Source organism: Microtus oregoni, unplaced genomic scaffold (assembly GCF_018167655.1).
Source record: "Microtus oregoni isolate MIOR12 unplaced genomic scaffold, Mior012 000010F_ref0000083, whole genome shotgun sequence".
In the NCBI taxonomy this organism is placed as follows: domain Eukaryota; kingdom Metazoa; phylum Chordata; class Mammalia; order Rodentia; family Cricetidae; genus Microtus; species Microtus oregoni.
The window spans coordinates 4681035-4708212 of NW_024543069.1; the positions used below are offsets into that span (position 1 = coordinate 4681035).

A 27178-nucleotide genomic window follows, 5' to 3' on the forward strand; every position below is an offset into this window, starting at 1 on the left:
TGGTCTCTGATTGCCCCTTGAGCACAGTTGCACTCACAGGCCCACATTCACAAAGTAAGGCATTTAAATAAATGCACAAATACATGCATACACCAAAGCGCATTCGGAATTTGGTTGCGGTTTTAAGGAAGCATCCCGTGGTGTGGTGGAAAACTGCCATAGTGATGGATAACAGAGACACCCTAACGCGTCTGTGGCTTCCACCTCAAAGTATTACCTCCTCACATAAGCACCTGCAGGCTGCTTAGGCTAATTGAACTCGATTCCAGGGCAAGAATTAGACTCCGATGTGCACCTGGTGCTTGGCACAGCAGCAGAACCTGCTTGTGAGGACGGCGTCTGTGAAAATGAGAACGTGCACTCATGTAAGTGTGAGAAAGTGTACTCATGTAAGTGTGACTGTAGTCTTTGCACACACGTAGTCTCTGCCTGTGCTTTGATGAAAACGAGATGGTGACAAGGCAGAAAGGGCACCTTCACCAGTTTTCAGCGTGGCAAAGGCAAATATAGGTGTGAAATGTTACCAAATGGGGCAGTACTGAGACCAGTGATGGCATCTTACCCTCTATCTTTTTAGGCTACATATTGAGTGCAAGAAGCTAGAAGATACACTTTTAGATGATCTTTGTGTCACTTAATTCCTTGCTTCTGAAAGGCATTGTATCTTATATTCCTTATGTGCAAATAAAAAAAAAAAGAACGAAAGAAAAAAGAAAATAAAGAAAAAGAAAAACAAACCTTTTACTTCAGTTAAAATAAAGGTGTCTCAAAACAAACCCCAAATTCATGAACCTGGAAAATGGACTGGTATAAATGGACAGGAATCAGAAGTGGGAGGGAGACAAAAAATGGTGGGGAGACAATAATAAAAATATATTACACACATGTACAGAAATTTCAGATAACAAAAGCAATCAATAAAATATGTAGAGACCGTAAAATGCAGTTCTATCGAGATGTATGGCATATATCAAAATCACTTGCATCATAAGGGCTATCATATCTCAGAATACTTCCACCAATCTCAAAAGAAATCCTCTTGCCATTAGCAACCATCTCCAATGATCTCTCTCCATACCCTTGCAAACTAATATGCTGCTTCTATGTATCAATGTATTGTTTTTTTGATTTACCTATAAATGAACTCACATGGCATGCCATCTTTTCTGAATGGTCACCTCTGTGTACCATGTTGTCAGGAGCTTTTTCACTGGGCTGAATTTACTCTATGTCATTCTTTCTTTTTTGGTATTTATTATGAATATTTAGTTTTTGCTGGAATAGCTTGATAACATCCCATTGTTGGAACACAACAAGCTCTATTCCTTGTCATTGGATGGTCATTGGATTGTTTCTACTTTTGGGGTATTCTCAAAAGTATGTTATGTGCTTTCTTGTTCAGGCATTTTGGCCATTTTGAGTTTCTGTCTAGGAAAGAATGTTGAGTCATAGTTAAGTTCACATGGTCACATTGTTTTAAAACAGGGTTGTTTTATCATCTTATCGGTAAGCTGTAAAAATTCTTTCTGCATTCTGATCAAAGACCTTACTTACATAGAACTTACCCATAGTTTATTTCACTGTATGAATCACTTCATCTTGTTATGTCAATTGAAACACAAAAGTCTTTAATTTTCATTTCCTTGTTTATATGTTACCTATTTTTGGTTCTTACACTTTTGGAATTTTACCTTAGAACCTGTTCCATGTCATAATGTCTTTCTTGGATTTACTTGGAGTTTGTCTCGTCTTTGATATGGAAGGAATGTCTTAGCTTTGAATTTTTGGGTTTCATGAGAGTAGAAGCCACATTGTTTTGCACACGGGCATCTATTTGGTCCAGAATAATTAGCCTACTCTTTCACTCCCAAATCTGATTGGTATTCTTGTCAACAATCAACTGACTACAGCTTCAAGAGTTTATTTTTGCATTCTCTGTTCTATCGCATTGACCCATGTGTCTACCATTGCTAACCATGCCCCTGCATTTCTGTGCCTTTGCAGCAAGCTCTAAAATCCTGAAGCTGAATCTGCTCATTCTGCACGCCTATATTCAAGATTTATCTGTCAGCTTGGCTTCCCCACATTCCTCTACGAATATGAGGAGTATCTTATTAATTTCTATAAATGAGCCAGCTGGACTTAGATCATAATTTAAAAAAATGGCAAAGGTATTAATATTAAAACATAATCCCTAGGAAAGAGATACGACTCACCTTTAAATGTCTTACAGACTTATACTGGGCAAGATTTTCTGCACTAAGTTATTTAACAAATTGAGTCTGGCGTGGATACAAATGCTTGCTCAGGCAGTGCTTAAAAGATGAATCAACATTTCTGGAATTGCACAGGGAGTGACTGAGGTAAATTCAGAAATGGAGCTCAGCATGGGCATCGAGAGGAATAACAGTGTGATCAGGATGCTGAGTATTTGCTAAAACTGGTGTCTTAGGGCTGATGAGGCAGACCAATTGAAAAAGATGAACAATTAGATTACAAGTCGTTACAAGCATGGGCATGTTTTCTTCTTCAGAGTTTAAAGATTGTTTTATTCTGAGAGCAGTTTGTCATGAGTAACTGAGATATGACTGGTCCATAAAGAAATTGTGAATTTTGACTTGAAAAGAAAGTGGCATCAGGTACCCCCCCCCTCGCGCTCTCTCTCTCTCTCTCTCTGTGTGTGTGTGTGTGTGTGTGTGTGTGTGTGTGTGTGTGTGTGATGGTGCACCTAGGGTGGTCATAGGACAACTTGTGGAAAAGGTTCTCTTTCATCTAGTGGGTCACAGGACTTGCTTGCATCATGAGCAACAGACAAAAGTCTCCCTACCATCCTTACTTTGGCAGCTTCACTGATAAAATAGTAGCCCAACTGTGGAAAGGTGAGACACTGTGGAAGTTGCAGCGTCTGTCTCTTGTGTTCTTTATCTCACAGCAGAAGGCCAGGGTACCTAACGACCCCAGGGTTTCTGTGTCCCAGACTCTGCTCCACTTCATATCATTTGCCCTCATGCAGACTCATTTCAACCATTTATTGATGCAAATTGTTAACTGGCTGCTAGTTTGATTCAATGACTCATTAGGCATTGATGAAAGAATACTAATATAAATCCTACTTAAGAGTCTCATTAATGTAGGACTCTAATGAGAAACCGAAACAAAGTAATTGTAACTTGGTACAACAATATTTATAGTTGAACTCTATCTGTGAGTCTCTGTATGTGGAGAAAAAAGAACCAAGATTGAGGGGCGAATGGTATTTGATGGGACACTGAGCAGGAAGCTACTGAGGAGGGGATGTGCAGGGGCTGTGCTCCTATGAGAATGCAGTGCACATCAGTGCACATAGAAGCTAATGCTGCCGTTTTTAGAAAACCACAAATATCCACTACAGCTGTGTCAGGCTTGATGGTGTAAAAGGAACAGAAAGTGGTAAACAGTGAGATTAGGAGGGATTAGGTGTGCCATATGAAGATTATAAAGGAATCTTGTGGAGTTCTATCGGGGAAATTCTACCCATCACACATCATCAGCCTTGCTGAAGGGCCATGCTCTTAGTGGTGTGGAGAATGGACCAGAGAGGACTGAGGCTAAGGGCAGTAGACAGGGGATTTGAGACTGTTATACTAGAATGGGGGGAAAATCAGGAAGCAGGGCCAGAAAGGAGGCAGCTATAGAAACGGGGATGAAGACACAAATGTGAGAGAGGAAAAGGTAGTCAATGAGATCTGCTGAGAGCGCAGGAAACAGGAAATAAAGTAGGATGGTACAATTATATGTAAGTAATAATAATAATGCTCCTGAGAGTTCACTCAGCCTCTGTATCAAGCGTGAGAAGGAAGTAAATCATGGAGGAAACCTATCCAGACAGGACTCACTATTTTGTCCTTTGCACATTTCCAAGGTATGTACAAAGAATATTCAAAGAGAAGGAGAAAGTAATAAGGAGATGTAGAAACGAAAAATGAGGGCAGCAATACTGCTTCAAGTAACTGTTGTTCTTTTTCCTTTATTTAAATAAACTTCACTATGGAAAATAAGGTCTTTGCTCAGAGACAGAACTCTGAGCTATGGATGTGACATACCGAAAATATTTGTGGTCAATAAAGTCAACACCTCATGGACTTATAAGAAACTGCAGTCACTTACTCTATGAACTCGTAGCTTCTCTTGGCTTTGGTAAACCCAGTGTTATGAGTGTAATTGGTCATAGGAAGTTAGGCTTGTCACTCACCCCTCACTCTTGGTGGTAGGGAATGGACTACCTACTTTTAGGATAATTTTGACAACCAAACAAAGCAATACATATTTTAAAACATACATAGAAATGATAGAAATACTAAGGTGACTGGATCAAGTAGGTAATTCCCTGCAGTTCTTCATAGTTCTTGCTGGCTAGCAAGGCTTGTAAACTTTGTAACTTTCAGTTCCTTTGCACTTTCTACGAAGCTTGGTGAAGTTATTTCTGGGCCTTTATAGGGCTGGGATGAAAGAGCGAAAGATTAAAAAAATGAGATAGAGAATATGTTTATTTTGCGTACTTGTTTCTCATGCGGTGGGAGGCAGGGCAGGGCAGGCCAGCCAGCAGGAGGGGGGCAGTCAATGGGTGCTCTGAGGAAACTCAGTCTGGAGATGCTGGGTCTGGACATGTGGTATTTCCATCAAGCCCAGGGCCGAGTGCTGAGGAAACCTGACCCCACGAGATCTGTGCCTGGAATGGAAGGCCTCTGCTTTGAAATAGCCCATGTAACCCGTAGACCAACCACTGCTCGTGTCAGGCAGTTTTTGCTTCAGAAAATGAAGACAGGAGTAGAAGTTTATGAAACCAGCCCCTAGCTTCATCTCGTCATATAACTCACCACTAAACATTCTACATAGCCAATGTCACTGTCAGGTCCCATGTAATTCAATCAGTCTGGAATCACTGTCAACACCACAGAAGAGACATCATGACATTACTGCAAAGAGACATTAGGAAGAAAAGGAAGGCAGGGGAGGCTCAGCTGAAAGGCTTCTCTTCCATGAATTCTGGATTGACAGATACTTTTGTTTATCGCAAATGATGGTAACTTAGGATTTCACGATCTTCACTTCCTTAGACTCCAAGAGACCAACATGTTCACACACAGGCACATGGGGGCACTCACATACAGGCACACACGCCCGTGTGTGCACACACCCACACACAGACAAACGCTTCTACGTATCCCCAAAATAGCCAAATTCTTTTATTTGATGATTCAATACATTTTAACTCAAATAGTCACCACGTAACCTAGGCACAGTTTAAAGCATTTTACAAGCAATTATGACGCTGATTTTCTTGTCAACTGATAGAGTACAGTAAGTGAACGCCTTAAATGATATACTTCTGTACATAAAAATATCCATGTATTCCCACAGGTGTATGGAGCAGAGTGTACAGGTAGTAAACGCCTAGCATGACAATAAATAGGATGTGTCCATAGAGCACAGCACAGCTCAGCACAGCACTGGCCCTGGCAGTAGTCCCTCTGTTTCAGGAGGGTGCCTCTGTGTGTCTCTGAGCTCTGCTCCTATTTCCCACAAAAGGTGTTAGATTAGCCATGACTCCATGTGCGTGTATACACATGTTCCATTTAATTTGCATCTCTAAGAGCGGAAGTGGGAGTTGATAATAATTCAGGTATTATCCAAATGTCCTTGCTACCTGTCAATTCTATTGACTTCCCCATTCCATTGTTTCAAATCCAGATGATTCTTCTCAACTCTAGCACCATACAGGAAGGAAATACATGTGTTTCTGTCAGAGCAACAAGATTATATATCCTCTTTGTTCCTCTGGCTATAACAATTCTGTTTAGAAAAAAAAAATATCAAGCTAAAAATAATTGATCTATGTTGTCATAAAAAAGAATATTAAATACCTTTGGTAAAAATAGAAATATTTAACAAGATTAGAAAAGCCAACAGTTATAATGTCAAAAGGAGAATATAAAAATGTACACAATGAAACACATAGAGCACCTCAGAGAGAGGGAAAGGGAAGGCCGCTCCTCGGTGCAGGTGCGCTTCCTCCAAACCATGACTGAACTTCTCTTCTTCCAAACACTGAGAAGTTACCACGTGTGGAAAAGCCAGTCTTTCCTATCAGCACATTTAACTCATAGCAACATAGCTGCTATATCTAAAAGGCGAGTTTGTAGAACATACACCATTCAGATTTGTATATGCAAACATGAGGGAAAACCCAAGGTTTTCTGCATTGTTCATGATCAACTGTGCGTTTTCGCCATTTTCTTGTGCTGGCATCGCTTGTTCACTTGCCCATGTGAAGACAACTAAATTGTAGCACGCTGTCAGTGTCGAAAGAAATGATGTCACTCCGGAGCTTGCTAGTGATCTCCAAACACTTCCACCCTTTGACTGTCCTCGAAAAAGCACTACTGTGTAACTGCTGACTCCTCCTGGTGCCTCTTCATGCAGAACACTATCCAGTCCTGCAGATGGAAGGCCACTCACGTAGACAACTGAGATTTTGGATGGAGACAATGAGTAAGATCTTTGTCACAGCCAACGGTAGCATCTGACAGCCCTGTGGCAGATGCTGGTGGGGATGTGGGATGCTAGTGGGGGATCCAGGATGCCAGTGGGGAAGGGCGCTGCTGTGGAGGATGTAGCTACCCGCCCGTATTTCCTTTGCACACACAGTCACACTCCTCATGATGCTCCAGAGCCACGTCAGTGAGGGACTTATGCAATCCCTTGACGCCAATTTTTGGTCTCAACTGAAGGACCTATAAGGGAATAAATAGTCTTGTTTAAAAATCTTTATTTTTTCATCTTTGACATCAAGGACAAGTAATACTTCAAACAAAATGACACAAAACAAAATAAAACAAAACAAAGCACGATCTTGGCACCTAAAAAAGACACGCTTTGGTGTCTCATAAAGAAGCTGTATACACAGTCCTCCACCCTAGTCCCCAAGTCATCCACCACTGTCATTTCATTAAAGAAAGGGTGTGTTAGTGGCAAAACATTCAAAGCAAACTGCACCCAGAATACAGAACAGCTCTCAAACTGAAAAACTCACCATGTGCCTACTACCTCTAGATGCAATCCTACAAGAGACAATTTCATCTCGAATTTTGAAACCATTAATGTACAACTTGTTTTTCTGCAGTTTTAGCTTCTTATTTTAATACATTTATTCACACACTGCACAAATATTCACACTTGATACAACACACTCAACCATGGATGTCGTGTGGAAAGAAACTTGATCATCTCACAGCTGAGCCTGCCCAATTAGGCCACTCAGCAGTTCTCTTGACTACACTTCAAATCCTCTGTAAACTTGAGGAGATGGATTAGATGTCCTTCATAGACATCATGACCAGCCACAGCTAAGTTTCTGCAGCTGGATCTTACTGGGCATCTCTAACAATGATGCCCCTATTAAATGAACTTATTCACAGTTTAGAGTGTTCAGGTTTAAATTAAAAATACAGGCACCAAATTAAAAATGTGTCATTATAGCAATGGTGACCAAAGGATCTAGCTGTGTATTCTATTAAACGTATCTGAAGTATTGGGCACTCAATATTTCTTATAAAAGAAACTATGAATTCTAAGAATTATGTTGCTTGGTTTCTGAGCAAAGACCAGAGCACACAATAACATAAAAGTTTCATTTTCTCTGCTTTCCGTGTATAACATAGATAACTCCATGAAGTGACCATGGAAATTCCCCATTCGTATAAGATATCATTAAACCAGAGAGACTCAAGTCTTCTGTTTGGCTGAAGACTTACAAAACTCTTAGAAAAGGGGAAAGAATGCATAACTTTTGGAGCACACGATTCCATCAGAGTTTAATTAGCTCACATTCTTTGCATACTTCTTGTGTGTCTGCTACCATAACAATGTGTTTATACACTTGAACTTGAGATAATCCGATGAGGTAATCTACAGTTATTACTTTTCTGTATACACGAGTGAATAGATTTAGGCACGCTGAGGAAAATAGTTACTTGTGCCTGGGCCAAAAGATGAGTTATTAAAAGTAGAACAATAGATAACGAACGGAAGAATCCTCATACCATCCACTGACCATCAGCCTATTTAGCAGCTCGCTTTCTTGAGAGACAGGCTTCAGGGTCTTACAGTAAATGTCAGAATTGCAGAGCTCTGAGAACAGTTTTCTCAGACTATTGCTTTCCATAATTCTGAAGCAGAAGTCAGTATGTTCGTATCCTTTCAATTTCAATAATGACTATTTAGACAACGGGATGATATTTTATGTCACTAATAACAATGTTTTAAATCAGCTGGGGTGTCATGAATTATAAAGTTGACCATGGTGTTATTCCTTGTCATATTCTTGCTTCCTGTTTGTTTTCTTTGTCTGGAGTAAGGTTTTTAAACTAAGTAGCATCAGATAGCATCAGAATGGGCAGTATCATTATTCTCCTCCACCTCCACACGTTTCTGCATTCAGCAGTAAAGAACCGCAGTCTCACCGGTGAGATTCCTCTACAGCGTGGACAGTGGGACCAAGTTGTATCTCTTCCTCCATCTTCCTGACTCTCCTAAGATATATCTTCTAAATATCTTCCAAAGGAGCAGATGGCTCCCTTCCAGTCACTTTAAAGAACAGGATAAGAAATTCCAGAACAGGGAGAGGGTATTTCGGAATCAGAGGCAGGCAGATTGTCTACGGAGTCCGTCCCAGGGACTCCAAGAAGCATGTGCCACTGACCGTTTACTTGAACTGGGAGCAGATATTGTGATGCTGGTCTGATGACTTCTGGAAGCAGGTGGTGTGGGCATACATGTAGAACAGGTAGAATGACTCTAAATACAGTCCTACTGAAATTACTCGGTGGAGGTTTTAGACAGTACCTTCAAAAAGGGCTGGGTTATGACCAGATTTTATCGAGATTATGTATCTCGTTGGTATAAGATAAACATGACCCTAACCATGAATATGTTCTCACAATATTTATGGTATGGCAATGACCCTAACCATGAATATGTTCTCACAATATTTATGGTATGGCAATGAATCACTGTAAAAACAGTTATCAAAGGTCTCATTGCTCAAAATTAGACAATGAACTGTTTCTAAACTTGACTTTAAACTATTCTCTATCAATAGTTTGAGAATAAATCATAGTTGAAAAGCTTCACTCTCCTTTTCCTCGGAAAAGATGCTATCTGCTTGATACAAGAAATAAGTGTCTTGTATGATTGGGGCTGGGGTTTTAGCTCAATTAATGGGGCACTTGATAAACATACATAAATTCTGAGCTTAAACCCAGCATCACAGAAAACAACAACAGCAACAAAAACTGATCAAAAACAAGCAAACAAACAAAAAGCCCAAAACATCCCTGATCAGCGATGATCCAGCACTACACAACGTACTCTCTGAATTTTCCATGTCAGTGTCTTAAAATTAAAGACCCTGATTTTAAAGTGAAAATAGGAATACTTTTAGACCTGGTGCTTAGCTTTCTGGCGATGGGAGCGTGTCCTTCCCAAACTCCAGTGTATCTTAGGTTCAGCCATTTGGTTTTAGGAAACAAAATGTCCTATAGAAACCACAAAGAAGATGATGTACTTACCTCATGGTACTTTTTCGTAACTTTACGCGGAACACACTGACATTCATTGCAATTGTGGAGGCAGCAGGCACAATTCCCTCCACAGCGCTTAACCAGGAGACAGCCTGGCCAGAAGATGGTATCTGTCCTCTTCAGTTCTTCCCGAATGGACACCGAGAAGTTCCGAGGTGTGCAGCTGTAGAGTCTCACTTCCTCTTTGAGAAGGTTGAGGTTCACCACTAAAGGGCATAGAAAAAAAGCAAGGGGGAAAATGACTCTCATGTTTCCAGCCTGCCTCCACTGCTCAAAGCTCTTCTTATAAAAAAAGACCTGGTTATTCCATGAATGATAACTCTAACAATATCCCTTCTTATTTTAACTAGGTTGTATGGCTCACCAGCTCACAAACTGGACTTTCTGTTACATAGTCTACAAAGCTTCATTTATGATTTAGTGACCAATGAAGAGGTGGCATTGTGCCATATGAAGAAGAGAGCCAGTGAAAGATCTGGGAGCATAAATAGGAAACTTTATATAGAGAAAAGGGACTACAGCTTTTAACCTTAGTCAGAAAGCAGACAAAGGGAGCATTGCAGGGAAGAATAGCATAGAAGAGAGTATGAATGCTTCGATTAAAATGCCAATGCAATTTTTTTAAAAAAATGACAGGCTCTTATAATGACATAATTTCTACAGTCTCTGTGGCTATCAGGAGAACAAAATATAAGGAGGTTAAGGAAAACGTGTTTCTGAAGACAGCTGAATGGATAAGAAGTGAAAGAAACGATACGTTTGTCAGAGTAAGAGCAGTTGTTGGGAAGCTGATCTTCCGTGTACTAGGGATCGGTGTCCTCTGAAATGTAGAACAATTGGCTTCCTTCAGATTTCTGCTGCTCCCTTGTTGAAAGATGGACGACTGTCTGATTTATAGCCATTGACTCTATTCTTTCTAGGAAGTTGTTTAACTACATTACCCTTTAGGGTTTAAAAGAACATCGACTTGTGATTAAAATAGAAAAAAATCCTTTCATTGGATACACAGAGAAATTCCTCAGAGGACCATTGTTTTTAATCTACATGAATACTCCCTCAGGAAAGATATATCAAAACTATATCTATATAAAGTTATATTTTTATAACTTACAATTATTTACTATGAACTTCTACATAAAAAGTAATTATATGATATATATTCTAATTTTGTTTTAGTTTCTGTTTTATAGTTTTGCACATCTTTTTTCTTACAAGTCTTCCACATGCACACAACTTAAATGTTTTTGACCCATCTATTTACTATTTATTCAGTTTTATTTATTTATTTTTGGTTTAGTAGTTATCTAAAATATATTGTAATAGGAAATATAGAGAATTGGGTTAGGTATTTTTAAACTGATACTAGAAAGATTATAAAATAGAAATAAAAGCTTTTTTTTCCTGAGTGAAAAATGGTTTAAATAGAAACAATCAATGTGAGATTCTCATTCTGAAAAATAACAGTAACAGTTTTTAATTGTTTTAACATGTGATGGTAAGTAAGAATTAGGCGCTTGTTTTCTTGACTATTAACCTAATGCAGTTTGTTGAGGATGGCTTTTAAATATTCTAAGGAATATATTAGATTATGAATATTTAATTGTAAGTTATAACCATGTTCAACTGTTGGAGTGATCAAAAACCTCGGTCAAGTGTATGAGTGCCCAAAGCAATGGTTAGGAGCCCAATTCAAAAAATTTTAAAAAAAATGTATCTTTTATTAGGAAATCATAGCTTTGAGTATTTAACAATTTCATCTGCAAAGGAACCCACGAAAGCAAAGCTTTTAAAAAACTGAACCGCAAATGAGTCAGTTGTTTCAGGCTCCCTGTGAAGACCAATCAAGCATCACTAATAGAGTTAATAGGATCCCTATGTTAACGAGGCCGCTGCTGCTGCTGCATTCCCCCTTGCTGAATGATTCAGGTATAGATACAACACCACTTGATTTTAAGGCTGTGTGACATTTGATTTGCTTCTTTTCTCTAGAAAGCTATGATATCTGGACTGGGAAGGGAAAGGCTTGTATAAGTGGACAACGCAAAGGCTCATTGCAACAATTTGTAAGGTCTATCCAAATCTTCTTCAGAATGTGAGTAAAGCCCCAGGTTTTAAAGGACCCCTGCCCACCACACGTACGTTAACACATGCTCTTTCACAGAGCTAGAAAGGGGACTGCATATGTTCGGCTTAAAATGTTTACTTAACCACAATAAAAGGCTAGGGTAGATTTCCCAAGTGTGCCCTTGTACCTGCTCCGATGTGAAAATTTAAACACACTTTCAAATCCACTTCCACTCATTTATCATGCTTGACTCATGAGTCAAAAGTCCCTTTGAAAGCACTGTTCAGCATGACTGGGAAAATACCTTCTTTCAGTTTTCTCTCTTTTTCTCCTTCTTTTCTGTAGCCACACAATATGAATGAAAACTCTGACTTAGAGCAAGGGCTCTAAAGAAAATAAGACAAAACACTCTAAGTTTTTCCAGAAAGGATATAATACTGACAAAAATCCAGGCACATTTGACTTTGTAAGCTGCCTCTTCTCTTTCAGATATTCAATCCTGGGCTATCATATTACAGTAATGCAACCCCAGGGTGGTCTTTCTAAAACGAATGTGGTAACATCGTGATATGTTTATTCTTGGGGAAATCTATTTCAAGGTCTAATTAGACACTTTTGAAAGTATTTCCCTGTCCCTTTGCAGAAAGACTCTTGCAGGGAAGTTGACTTGTCATAGGATCTTAGCCCCTACTTGCCTTGTAGTATGTAAAGTCCTAAAAGGATACATGACTTTTCTAACGCTTACTGTCTGCTTGAAAACCTAATTTTATAGGCAAACTGCATAGAGTTTCGACAGTGAAGGTGTTAAACGAATACGTGAAAGACCTGGATCAACACCAGATTCTTTGCAGTAGAAGTTAACACGTGGTCAGATCTATGAGCTGCAGGCAGGCATGGGGATGAAGGCTTAAAGGTTTGGGTTCAAAGGAAAGGTTTTAGGCTGGAATTCAGAAACGCTTCTCCAAAACTCCATGTAGGTTTAAAACCAGTTTCTCACTCCTGCTCCTTACGGGTGCACCTCACAACCTAATTTTATTGCTAAGAAAGGTGGAGTTCATGGGATGTTCAGCTACGCCTGCAGATCTTCAGCTTCCTGTTTCTGCTTGAAGAAAAGGGAAGTGCCTTTGTAATTTATTCATTGAGATCAGATCTGATAAATACGCAGCAGCATTCAGCCTGTGAACAGGATTCAGCTGCCCATGCCCTTGAACATAACCACGTTCAAACACTTGTGAAAGGAAACCCTGTCCGTCAGCATAGCAAAATACCAGGGCTGGGCAGGTTCAAACGTGACCTGCTGAGATGAAAGCTCACGCTCAGGAAGGCTGCAAGGGCGGGAAGGAAAGGCAGGAATCAAGTTTCTCCTTACAGGTTTTAGGAGAAGATTGGTGCAATCTGCTATGGTGAACAGCTCAAATGAACTAAGCACTGTTCCTTCCACGTAAATTCCTAACTGCCAGTCTAGTCTCTAAAGCAGTCCTGAGCTTCTGCTCTGACAGACTGTGACAGAGTTGATTGCTTCTTCTCTCTATTGTTCTTTGTGTTAGCTCCAACTCTTCCCATGTTCCCATTTGAACTAGCTAACTTCACTGAAAACGTGGTTAATATAACTACTATTTTTTTTCTAAATCGTGGGAGATTAGATTTAATTATCAGAACTTTTGCTCTTAAAAGATAAGTCAGTTTGGGCAAAAGTGATGGTTTCAAAGAAAAATTCCCACTTTATGTTCCATTGCTGTGAATCTGGTCTTATCAACGAGAACAGTTATAATTTGCCCTACTCTGTAGAACTTTCTAGGTTTACAAAATGGATACATCTCTGACCCCAGGAATACACAGTAAAAATGACTTCTAAAAAACATCGTCATTTTTTAACCCTAAACCTAATTTTTCATCTCTGATCTTTTCTCTTGAATCTCAAAACATAGATTAGCAATGATTCTCATCAAACCGAAAGGAGTGCTCCATCAGAAAGATGTTTGATGAGATAAGAAGAGACTGGTGTTTTCAGCAGAAGTGTCTCTTGATTTTCCTCCTGTTTACAGTCTCGTTTAATACATCCCATGCTGAGCTGATACTAGGATGGGTTGCTTAAGCCTATCGCCAAAGGCATTTAAACTCTCCCTTTGAGAAACTGAAAACCTCAGGCACTAAGAGAATCAAATGAGGCTCTCACCTGAAGAGAGAGCTTACCTTTGGTTCTTTTCCCATAAAGAAAAGCTTTGCCCACCACCTGCCGTGGTGGCTTATACAGGCTGTCCAAGTCCATCTGCCACCGGTCAGGCTCTAGATACCGAATCAGCTCTTCCAAGGTACTGAAGGCGGTCACGGCATTGTTGAGCAGGTCCAGCGACAAGGCTGAAGGGTGGAACACTGAAGGACTTGTGGTTTCGGTGACTTGCTGAAAGTAAAATAAATCTCTCGTTAACTCTCCTTCTCGGTGTATACATCAAGATTCTCACCTGTGGCTGGAAGAACATGGAAAGCAAAAGTACTTCCAAGTCAGAGTAACCATTTTGAAGCAGAGTCTAATGGTATATAGTTGTAATACCACAATGCAGAAGAAGGCCGAGATAGGATCTAGGATTCATTTATGATATTTTATTTATTAACAAAAGGAGGAGCAAAGCAAAATGTAACTGTTTTTCAGAACTCTATGTAGATGAACTTTGAGCAGTGGTCTGTAAGGAGTAAGACACTGCTATCTCCACAAAAGGTTGATGTGACGATTGTAAACAATTAAAAGTGTGTGCACTATGTGTTCATTCATGGCTCCCTTGGAGCCCAGTACCAGGTATGGCTTATGGGTTTAAACATTCAAACAGACAAAAAGATGAAAGCTCTAAACATCTAAATACAGGTCTAAGACATAATAAGTCTGTAGAAGAGAAAAGCATGCTCTTCTCATTCCCATAACTAAAGAAAATCTTCAGTTCTCTGATTCAGAAAGCACAATGACTCCAAAAATATTAAAAATAAAGCTTAACCTGCTCACCTGAAAATAAAAAGCATCTAAATTCTGAACGGTCAGCTTGAAAACTTTCCCTTGTGGTTTTAATTTTAAAACTTCAAATGTATAATTAAGGTAAAAGAGAAACACCAGGAAAATATATTGGTGATCTAAGACAGTTACAAAGCCTATAACCAATGCCCCCTTTGGTAGTGGAGTCTCATAATTCCTTGACAATGAAGTTTATTCCCTCTTGGTTATCCTCCAGAATTTTATGATAAGACTCTGTGGCTGAAGACACCTTATGATTTAATCATGAATCATGGAGAAATAAATCTGATACTGACATGGACCTTTCCTCCCAATTTTTCACGGTGGTGGAAGATGCTCTGCACATGACTGGGGCAAAATAATCCAGCCCAGATGCCAGCATAGATGAGCCCCATTCCGCAAAACAAATCCAATACCAGATACCATTATCTGCCCAAGAACCTATGGCTAGACAAGTAGGCTAGACAAGAGGAGAATCTGCAGTTAATAATCTGCTAATAGAAATAAATTAGACTCTAAATAATTATATACATAGATTAGTGTACCCGTCAACCCTCATCACTAAAGGTTTTTTTTTTTTGTTTGTTTTTGTTTTTGCTTTTATTGGTATAGATGGAGATTAACTCAGAGTGATCAACATGTAGAGAATACAAGACTATGTAGTGCTGGGTTCTAACTGGGACAGCTATATCAGACACCCTCCTCACCAGACTCAGGGAGCAGTGAAGAGGCAGCAGAAAGATTATAAGAGCCAGAGGCTCTGGGCATCTGCAGTGAAACCCATTTGATAGACATGAGAAGGGTATGGCACACATGAACTCACAGTGTCTGTGACTGCACTCACAAGGCCTACACAGGATCAAACCAGCCCAGATGCCAGCATAGATGAGTGAGTTCCCATGAAGTTCCATCACTAGCTGAGTAACTGTTGGCAACTGATGGTTGTGAGAGGTGAATGATTAGTTTCTTTAAGGGATGAAATACTATAGCTGTTACTTACGCTCCAAAAGATGGTCCTATAGTCATGCACATGTAGACATCACTAGGTATTATCTCTCTGCTTTTGTCTGTGTGTATACATATTTATATAGCTATAGCTATATCCAGCTATATCTATCTACCTATATATTTATACACACACACACACACACACACACACACACATATATATATATAGGAAAAATAGGATGAATAGGAGAAGAATAAAAGAGGAGGGAGAGGAGATGAAGTTTATCAAAACACATTCATGTATGAAATTCTCCAAAGTACCATTAATGAAATCTCCACAGTTCAAACATAGACTCACAAAGAAAACTCTTGTACATTGTATCAACTTTTGTCTTATTTTCCACTTTTCACCTTCCTTAACTTAGAAAATGGCCTAGCAAGTAATGCATGATAAAAATGAGAAGAATTTAAAATATCTCGTAGAAGAGATGGCTTTGAGGTTTGTTGTCTGAGTTTTCTGTCCTACCTGGTTCCCATTATCGTTAAGTCCCAAAGAAATCACACAGAGGTCTATATTAGTTATAAACGGATTGGCCCATTAGCTCAGGCTTCTTATTAACTCTTATAACTTATATTAGCGCATTATTCTTGTCTATGCTAGCCACGTAGCTTGGTACTTTATTCAGCGAGGCAGCCACATCTTATTTCTTCTGTGTCTGGGTGAGGACTGCAGAATAAGCTTTCCTCTTCCTAGAATTCTCATGTTCTCACTGACCCACCTCTACTTCCTGTCTGGTTGGAACAGAGAAACAGTGGAGGCAACCTACATACTCACATAGAGGAGAATTCATGAGACCGTTATAAACGAAAACAGGAAACAAAATAAGTTGACAACTTCAGGAATGGGGAGGAAGTTTGAGTATTTTTATCACAAAGAGCAAGGTTCACTTTTTTGTTCAGTTTTTAATGCTAACTCAAGGTAAGATGTGCCATATCACAGTTCAAGTGAAAAGAAGGCATGAACAAATGCTCGCTTTTCTACAGTGTGAACGCCATGTGTCAGATAGAAGAGGTCATCTGAATTGTGATTTAAACTATGTACCCCTGACTGCCCTGCCAGGTTGCCAGTTCTCCTTGCTGCCCTCAGGTCTGTTGGAATCCGTGTAGAGAAGCTACAGTTAGAACCAAGGTTACAGTCAATAGCATCAAATACCGAAAACAGGTCTATAGTATTGGATCTGCAAAATGGACACTTTGTGTGTTCAATGAAACCTCCATGACGAAGTCTCTCACAAATAACACTATAAGTGCAGCCTCTTGTCATGTGTGTGTGATATATGTCAGCCTTTAAAGGGTTAAATTCAAACAGAGTAAGGGAAACACTATCCCTCCCTTCAAAACTCCCCAACCATACTAAAGTACGGAAAACCTAACCATGTACTCTTTGGGTATAGCGAACAGTCTGTGGGCAGAACAGACTGAAGGCCTGCATCTTGTGAGTTCTGCTTCTCCTACGCTGCTTAGGGGGATTTTCAGAATGGGCAGACAATGGAAAACAGAAGTTACAGAAGAAAAAAAAATACCTTCTAATTTCTTTCCTATTGCAAAGGCCATTGTTCAGAGCAGAATTTCAGACTTTTTCTTCTAGATTTAGCACAGGGAAAATTCAAACAATATGTTTGATATTTAAAAGTATTTAAGGATCATCAAAATGGCTCTAAAATGGCTCTCGAGCTGATAAAAAGGCACCCACAGACCAGTCTAAGGACTCAAGTTTGATAATCAGGTCTCACATACTGGAAAGAAAATAAAAAAACTCCAAAAATTATTCCTTGACCTCTACAAGTGTGTTTCTGCATGCAAAATCGACCAGTAAATAAATATCTTTTACAATTTTAAACATTTATGATTGAGCTGTTAAACTTGAAACATGTAAAAGACTGCTCAGACTTGATTTTTATCTTCTGCTTTTTATTTTCTTTCTCTAAAGATGGGGACCCATTGCGGGCCAGCAGATGGCTGTATTCTGGAATGTCAACAAGTAAATGAACACCTTCACCTCAATAATCCACCACATGGTTTTCAACTCTTCCTTTCAGGACAGTGGGGTCACCAATTTTATTATAATCCATCTACTGACTCATTTAGCAAACATTTATTTGTCAGAAGCCTACAGGGTTGGCACTGTGGACCAGAAGATAGAAGGTTTAGGCTGTAGGAAGCTTAGGATGAATATTCTTCTGTCTTCTCTCGCCAAAGAGAGTCAACTGGACCATTGGCTGCTGTGAATCAGGTACGTGACCGGACAAGTGTCACACAAATCCTGCTAGGTGCAGATCACCAAAAGTGAACTTGCTATAAAAGAGTAGCTGCGGAACAAATTTATTTTTCTTCTTATTATTGAAAAGTATCTGGCAGCCCATGAGGTCAAACAAAGTGCTAGTCAAGCGGAGCCAGGCAGCAAGCCTGGCTAAGTAAATCTCCTCACAGCCTTTTCCAGTGAGACATTTGATAGCCAGGGTTTTAGCGCTCTGTGTTTATTGTGGCTACATCCAGTGTTTATGCTCCTATTATCATCTCTGCCTCTTCTTTCGAAAGAAGAAAAGCTGCCTCCCTGCTTGGAAAAGTACAATCTGAACTGCTCATGCACTCACAATAAATAGTTACTGCTTTTGAAAAGACTCTAGCTTGTTATTTCATTAGGGTCTGTGGGGTGAGTGCTATTTTAGAAACACAGCATTCACAACGAGGCTTCTCTAGACAAATACACACAAATGTTTATCGCGAGTAGCATAGCAACTACAAAACTATAGTGTCAATTGCGATTTATGGGCCGGTGTTCTCAGTCAACCAGGTGCAACATATCTTAGGCCGATAAACGGTTACACTTCATTCATGCCTAACACATTTAGTAATGCATATTGGGTTATATGATTGTAGTTTAAAATAAAACAGCCAAATCCAAAAAAGTTCAAAGTCAGGAATGCGCCTGCACTCCCTGGTACTCAGGAGGTTGAACCCAGGAGTTCAAGGCCAACAACCCTGGTAACGTGGAGAAGCTTCCTCTCAGAAAGAAAGAAAAGTCAAGCCTTCTGTAACTACCTTCATAGAGGTGTCTCCAGCCTCATTTCTATCATGTCAAGCTGATATATTGCACAGAGCTTTTGTGTGAGGAGCTTAAGCTGCAGACAGGGCATGCAGACAACACTGCCTGCCAGGAACAACTGACAGGCAGGTTTGCTAAAGACACAAGAATGCTCTGGAACAATCCGTTTCAGCATGCTTCTCTTACTTTCCCCTGGCTCTTATCTAAATTCATCTAGAAAAACTTATCTGGGTTTTGTTTTTAAATTATTTTTAAGCCAGCAAGGCCAAGCCAATGCTTGCATTCCGAGGGATGAACAGATGTTTAGTTCTGGGTGGGTGACGGAGATTATATAGTTACGTGAAGACTCCTAGGGAAGAGTGCTTCATCCAGCCTCTGGGGAGAATCTTATTGGAAAGAGCACTGTGACTAAATTTCCCTTGGTAGGGTCTCCATCAGTCTTTGAGGCCCTAAAAGGAACAGTAGGGGCCAACAGTACTTTTTGAGGCCAAAAAGTAACATCAAAGCAGGACCTCCGTGTTGAAGCCTGCAATGGCAGTCCAGAGGCCATGAGCGTCACAGCTCCATAAAATCCCCTAAAGCAGCAAGGACTCGCCTAATCTCATGTATTAAAAAGAATAAGGTGACAAGTTTGGCCAAAATTACCTTAAATAATGTGCTGCTCATGTCCCTAAGTACCACACCTTCCTAACTTGGTGGGCTAACACTGGCAAGCGGCTCCGTTTTCTTATCCAGTGATACTTGAACCACAGCCTCTAACTACATTTGTAAAACCTGGCGCCTTTGCCTTCTAACCCTCTTCCTTTTACCAGTTTGCAAGTGCAAGCTAAAGAAGGAACTGCACCCAGGTGTTAGCCAATGAGGTTTCTGCTCCCGGGTAGGGCTCCATTGAAGCAGATGCCTTGCTATGGGCAAGGTGGGGTAGCTGGTGGGTGTTGAGTGAGTCCACTACTTTCCTCTTTTGAGGTAAAATTGTCCAATAGAAGTACCAGTTCCCCAAAGCACTGTCCACAGCGGCGTCTGTGGAAAGCCAAGTCAAGTTTGTTTGGTTTTGTACTGAGCTCTGAGAAATCATTGCTCTAAATAAAAAACAAAGACAGGCAAAACAAACAAACAAATAAATTCTGGAATAGCTTTTAGTAGCTGAAAACCCATATGAGTGAGGTGTCATGTAACCTTTACCATATCACACTGAATACTCATGAAATTGATCTTTACAGTGCTCAGGACATGATGCACAGTAAGAAAGAATATGAAATAAAAACAGTTAGAAAAAGCCAACGCTCCCTTGCAAAGTTTGAAATGGTGTCTACCTCACCCCAGAATGCTAGAAAGTGCGTTCTCCCCGATATCTCTTCTCACTCAACAGATCACTCCCAGCCACGAAGACAAGACATGCAGTGTGTAGAGGGATCCAAGGAGAGAGGTTGTTGCATTTGATAGATAGTCCCAGGGACATGTTCAATACATTAACAGTCAGAGAAGAGACTATAGTTCATTCTTGAGTGAAGGAGGTTATTTTGAGTATTTTTGTTTGAAATAGGCTAACGAGGGAGCTGGAGACATCTTAGCAGTTCAAAGCTCTTCTATGTTCCTGCAAAGGATCTGTGTTCGATTTCCAATAACTCAAAACCATCTGTAACTCTAGTTCCAGGGAATCCACCGCCCTTTTCTGACCTCCAAGAGCACAGGGCACCCATAGAAAGCACATACGTACACTCAGGCTGAACACCTAGAAATATAACTTACACTAGTCTGTGCTGTAGGAAGAAGTGGCATGACCTATTGGTGTGTCTTGGCATCTCTGTGCAGTACTTGGTATACACACAGGGCAGACCATAGTTGGTTCTTCTCCACAGAGTAGGTCTATGAACAAAAGTCTGACTCCGCTAACTGAGATTTACATTCAGTAGCTGTTCTGCCAAATAGGAAATTAGTGTCTCACAAGAGTGAGTACTGAAGTGAAATTTGAGTGTGCTCATGGCCATGATGACCTCTTTGCTAAGGAACTTAAAAAATAGTTAGAATTTCCTTAATTTGCATCTATATCAGTTTCTTTACATGAAAGAAGACAAACTATGCTGGATATAAAGACGTGAGGAAAACAAGAGGAAGTCAGTACTCTCCTTCCGGCACATGTGGCCCAGGCATTGAACGCAGGCCGTCAGGACTGGGAGAAAGTGTCTTTACCTGCTGAGACATCTCCTGCCTCCCCAATGGGCTACTTATCCAAGTGAAAAACAATAATGGAGAAATTAGATCTGAAGTCTTCACTGCTGCTAGTTAGCCTCCGCAAGGCCTAAATGATTAAATGTGTGAGAGCTTCGAGACTTCTGCTGCAAGCCTGTGTTTCAGATCATCCCATTTTACAGAGGGCCAACCAAGTCTGATGGCGGAAATGCACCTGCAACGAGTATTTTAAAGCCACTGTCAGAAACAATTATTTGAACTACCTTTGCAAAGATTCCACGATGCAGAGATGCATTTTAGTTTCTGATGGTTCTGTTTGTGTGTTTGTTTGTTTGTTTATTTATTTTTTTTGGTTTTTCGAGACAGGGTTTCTCTGTAGCTTTGGAGCCTTTCCTGGAACTAGCTCTTGTAGACCAGGTTGGCCTCGAATTCAAAGAGATCCACCTGCCTCTGCCTCCCGAGTGCTGGGATTAAAGGCGTGCGCCACCACCGCCCGGCGGTTCTGTTTATTATTAAAGAAATTATTCTATCAGTACCAAGAAGACATCATTTTTCTAGGTGCCCATCCATCATGAATCCATTCTGTGCTCTTGATGCAGCTCCTGATACTCTGAGAAGTGACCATTTTGTTCCTTTGATTAGATTTCAAGATGATAGAGCTGTTGCCACTGAAATAACCTCACTCTTTCAGAGTCAGAACACTGTATAACCTTGTATCAAATGGGTAAAATAGTTTCTTGGTGAGCTTTGGACACACTTTAGTTCAGTCTACACTCTGAAAGCATGTACTTCCCTTACAAGCCAGAACGATTCAAATTCTAGGACATGGGGTTCTTTATGCCTTTAGGCAAACATAGAGTACCAGGAGAAAAATATATATGACCCTGACATGGTTTTCCAGAAAAATCAAACATCTGATTGCACTGAGTTGAGATACTCCAAATAAGAACAAGGTTTATACTTCTTCACAGGACAGGTCAGGATTCAATAGTAAATGATACATGCTTCTAAAACTGTTTAGATAAAATTTTATATATGAGATTGACATAGTCCAACATTTCCTATGCCCTATGTGTTCAAAGGCTGTGTACATTACATTACTAGCTCCAAGTCTATCGACATTCTCTCAGGGTTGCATGTGAATAAATGTGTTTGCATGCACTCATACACACACACACACACACACACACACACACACACACACACACGAAAACCTGAACTGACAGACACAAACTAACAGAGGAACCAGCTGACAAAACAAGGTAACACAGGAATAGTGGAAGTGGAATGTAGAAGACTAACCTATATTCAGAACATCACTGAGAACAATACTTGGAATTTTCAGAGTCATAGGAAGGCATGGGATTTGGAGTCAGAAAATCCAGGAATGAACTTGGTGTCCCCATTTGCTACCTGCTTATGTGATTATTAGGAAAAACACTATTTTTTTCTTGTGCTTTAGAGTATTTGACTGTAGATCAAAGTTAATAATATAGAATAACCATCTTTCTGTGAATTTCAAAAGATATGATGTGTTATATCTATTTTATAAGGCACCCATGAACAATAAGCTAGCTTTGACTCATTTGTTTGACAGTGTAGTGGTTGTCCGGTGTGCCAGGTGCTCTATTAGACAACAAAAGAAAATAGTAGGTCTCTGATCTGAAAGCATTTAAACTGCATTCATTCCTGAAAATGTCTAACTTTATAGTTTGTGTTCAGCTTATCACGCCTTTACCAGGAGCTTATGTAAAATAGGACTGTGTTAAGGCTGATGTACCTCAAGGGGCCCAATAAAACAAGTTTCTTTCGATTAAGAATGTAATAACAGCTTTAGGAAATGGAGAAGAAAATAATGTAGACAATATCCCCAAAAGTCTAATAAACAAAAGCTTGAAAAACAGGGGATTCAAACTAATGATTGGCATGTCAAGTGAAGAAAGAAATATGAAAAAGTATTCATACAGAGTGAGGCTTAAAACTTCCCATGATTATCTACCTCCCTACATGGTATTATCTAGCTTCAGTTACTTAGTGTTATTCAAATTGCTCTCAGATTATGCAAAAGTCAGTAGAAGCAACCTTGCCTAGATAAAACAGAAAGGCAAATCTTAAAATGTTAAGCACTGGTCTCACTGAGCAATGTGTAGACAGACGCTAGCAGCATTATACCACCCTGACAACATGCACATGGGAACTTCATATCCATTTGACGCTGAACATCGTCATTTTCACAGTAGAGATTCTGACATGTCTAATAAAATCTTCCTGTTTATTATTCATCGAGAGACTCTAGAGAATGAGAGAAGCAGTTAGAGCCCCTCTAAGGTGGATAATCTTTTTCTGACAAGGAGTCTAAGATGAACACTTGACATTATCATGCTTAAAGCAAATGTGACAATAAATGGGATACGTTAATGTCCTCAGAGATAATGCTTTGGGGCCGGGTGGTTAGGTAAGAAATCAATGAGATGAATAGTATTGCTAATATGATTCACAATTTGAAGAAAAGATAAAGCATGGATTTCACTGGAACTATGGTCAAAACATAAGGAAACATGGAAATGTACAAATAAAATTCATTCATAATACAAATGCAATGAGCGGTGTGAATTACTGGAAATATTGAACCAGACTGGAATTGAATGAACACCCAAAACCACATTCCAAGAAGAATGAGATAGCAGATGATTAAAAACAAAACATGTCAAAACGCAAAAGATAGCAGATGATTAAGAACAAAACATGTCAAAACGCAAAAGAGAACAAAAACCAGGTGAGCATGAATGACAAGAGAGCTGTTTGGAAATTCCAGCAACTTAGAAACATATGCCTCCCTTAAATAAAAAGCTTTCTCTATACCTCCCCTCAAGGAAAAAAAGAAGGAAAAAAAGAAGGAAGGAAGGAAGGAAGGAAGGAAGGAAGGAAGGAAGGGCGAGCAGAATCTTAGGCAGAAATGCCATTAGTATACAGAGCAGCAAGCACTAAAGCCCCCGTGCTGTGATGAGTGCATACTCCAGGAAGCTAGCAGACCTGTCCACACAGTGAGTGACCGTGCTCTCCAATACCCTTCATCTGTTTCCTCAGTTAGACCTACAAGAGAAGAATAGCCATCTGTGTTTCTAAGAACTCAGAAGGGAAAGTCCACCTACAACAAGAGAAGAGCAGCCATCTCCTGCGTTTCTAAGCACTCAGAAGGGAAAGTTCACCTTGAGTCACAGCTCAAGTCCAGTCTTTGATTTCACGGAAAGCTTAAGAAGAGCAATGAGATGTACAGGAAACCGTTTCTTAGACCCGAGCTCATTGCCACTGACGCTGAGTATGTTTAGGGTACCTTCTGGTTGCTCAGCTGCTCAGTACCTGAACCCTGAATTCTTGTGTCAAAGGGTGAAACATTCATCAAAAGAAGTGGGGGAGCAGTCCAGTCCAACAGTACCAACACAACATGCTGTCCATTGCAGGGCAAGTAGGGGAATGGAGAAAAAGTTCCCGTTACCACTGAAGACCTTAGTACTATTCTCAAAAATCATCCAGGTCAAGTTCCTAAAGGAATAAGTCTTAATGGCTGCCAATGAAAATTGAACCTAGACTTTCAGGAATTCCTCCTGAGTTTAGCAGGTTAGAATACAAAGTATTTTTTATTTCAAGTTGGAGATTTTTAGATGGATATTGTACGTGTTTTGTTATTGAATGAAAATAAGAAAAATAGCCAAAGGACACCTTGTTTAGGAGGCTCAGGGGTGAGCTGACAGCCACTTGTGGGCTGAAAACACACCTGACCAATGATTCTGGCTTCTCCAGGGAGTACACAGCTCACAGTCAACGTCTGTCTGCTTTCCAGCTCTAGTTGTGCAGACTTCAAAGGAAACAAAACTGGAGGTGACAGACAATTAGCAACAAAAACATCATTTCATGCAGTTGGGTAGCTTTTCCTTTCTCCCTTCCTTCCTTCAGTCTTTCTTTCTTTTCTTTGTCTCAACAGGCTACGTAAGGATTTCACCATTGAGCCCTTTTTCATGTTTTAATGGTGAGTCAGCATATTGTTATACCGTTAGGAGACCTTAGATCTGGTAGCCTCTAACCTCAGTCACGTGAGTGGTTGGGACTGAAGTCATGGGCTACTGCTGCAAATATGACATTTATTAATATGGTCTATAGCATGATAACACTTTTCAAAATTGCCTTATTGTAGGTCTTGGTCAACAAGTACAAGAAATACTCATGTAGAAGAACAGTGTCTTCAGATCAATACTTGTCAGTAGAAATGATCTTGACATAAAAGTAATATTTTTTTGTCCCTGCATGCCAAACACTGAGCTAAGAATTATATAATTAGTTCTCACAACCGTGTTGGCAGAAACTTTTGTTCTCTACATTTTGTGTGTAAGCCAGTTTCCTTTGAAAACTCCAGGTTGTACAGAGGATAGAACATCAAGCTAGACGAGAAACGTTCAAAGCCACAGAAACAAAGCAGGCACAGCTTGGGCCAAGGGGCATCATGGCTGTAACTGCTGCTTCCTTGTGCTATGACTCCAGCTGTGCTCTGTATTTGATAGCATGTAAGGAAAATAAACAGGTGATTACATTAAACCATCTTCCTCTCCTGATTTGCTTGTTTGCAGCCTTGGTATAAAGACACAATTGAGAAGTTAAGCGATGAAGAAGCTTTGTTGACATATTCCACTGTCCTTTTCCTTGCTTCTTAAAGTAGAGCACACCTATGCTGGTAACTCTAATATTATACACTGGGAAACGGAAACATTACAAACAAAAAACTTGGCTTTTTCATAATGAAGTAGTGTTATAGTAAAGTACTGACAAAAATTGTATGTGCATTGGTAGGGCAGTGATGGCACACACCTTTAATCCCAGCACTTGGGAGGCAGAGGCAGGTGGGTTTCTGTGAGCTCAAGGCTAGGCTAGTCTACAGAGTGAGTTCAAGAACAGGCACCAAAGCTACAGAGAAACCCTGTCTCGAAAAAGAAAAATAAAAAGTCTTATATGAACTTTCACAATTACAGAAGTAAATCATAAGGGTATATTTACAAGGAAAGAGAGGAAAGAGAGAGAGAGAGAGAGAGAGAGAGAGAGAGAGAGAGAGAAGAAGAAGGAGGAGGAGGAGGAGGAGGAGGAGGAGGAGGAGGAGGAAGAAGGAGGAGAAGGATGACGAGGAGGAAGATGGGGTGAGAAGAAAAGTGGGCACAGAGAGGAAAGACACACTTCTCCTCTGGAGCTCTATATACATCATCATTACTTTAGTAGGAATCTCACTCCTTTCAATGCCAAGAATCTTCCAGTGAGCCAGTCTGTGATACACAGATTGAAAAATACAGAAGTTAGGTAGGTCATAGGAAAATAATGGAAAGGAGCAAAGATGCAAGAGATACGCACACTGAAGCAGACATGTTCAGCTACCTTGATGCCCTAGGAGGACCCTGCCACCAATCACCTTTCTACTGACCACATGAACTGCACTTCCCAGTGACACTGGACCAGGCACTGTCTCTATGGAAACTGCACAAAGGATAAATGCTACATTCATGATCTGAAAGGCCCTTCACCTAGCTTACTGTTGTATTTGTCTCCCTGTTGGTAGGAGAGCTTGGTATGCCCACCAATGCTCTGTTCCTCCAGCCAGGTGAATGGGCACTTAGTGTTTCACGTTTTGTTCCCACGTATTCATATAGTATTACATTGTACTATAATTATTAAGCTAGCTAAATACTGTATAATCCAAACTTGTGCTCTTTGCTCCTTGATATTGGTATGAATGCTCTGGAAACACTTCATATAAAAAAGCTGCTGTAAAATTTGATATTAAATATATACCTGAAGAAAATGGGAAGGAAGGAGCTCATGAAACACTAGAGGGGTCACACATCGATTACTTTTAAATATGCTGGATTTCTCATTTGTACTGAAAGAAAATCAAGATGAAAGGCATAGCTGAAGCATTATAGTTGTGATCTTTTGGAAGAGGATGGAAAACAGTTAACAAACTGTGCTTCTAAAAAAAAGTCTCTGGCTCTAACTGCAGAGGAGTGAATTGAAACTCAGTGTTTATGATGTGTGTCTCATTTTAATGACCCTCCATTTGAACACTCAAGTCACCTCATGCACTAGCCTCTAAAGGAGTTCCTGAATTGGCTTCCACTCAAGTCTAAAATGAAGAAACACATTGAGAGTATCATGTACTATATTGTCTTTTACTTAGAAAATGCTTTGACTTTCGGTTATTATACAGTTAC

The 27178-nt window shown here is 40.0% G+C and overlaps 1 protein-coding gene across 1 annotated transcript in view; it reads right to left on the reverse strand.

Moving 5' to 3' along the window:
• Nucleotides 1–5210: 5210 nt before the first annotated feature.
• The window catches only part of Pdgfc (platelet derived growth factor C), a 144187-nt gene continuing 122219 nt past the window's right edge, over nucleotides 5211–27178 (reverse strand). The window contains exons 4-6 of the mRNA XM_041659217.1: nucleotides 13879–14086; nucleotides 9609–9826; nucleotides 5211–6773 (exon numbers count right to left, since the gene is read on the reverse strand). Of these exons, the coding sequence (XP_041515151.1) occupies nucleotides 6657–6773; nucleotides 9609–9826; nucleotides 13879–14086 (543 nt within the window). The 3' untranslated portion in view covers nucleotides 5211–6656. The remainder of the gene's footprint in view (nucleotides 6774–9608; nucleotides 9827–13878; nucleotides 14087–27178) is intronic.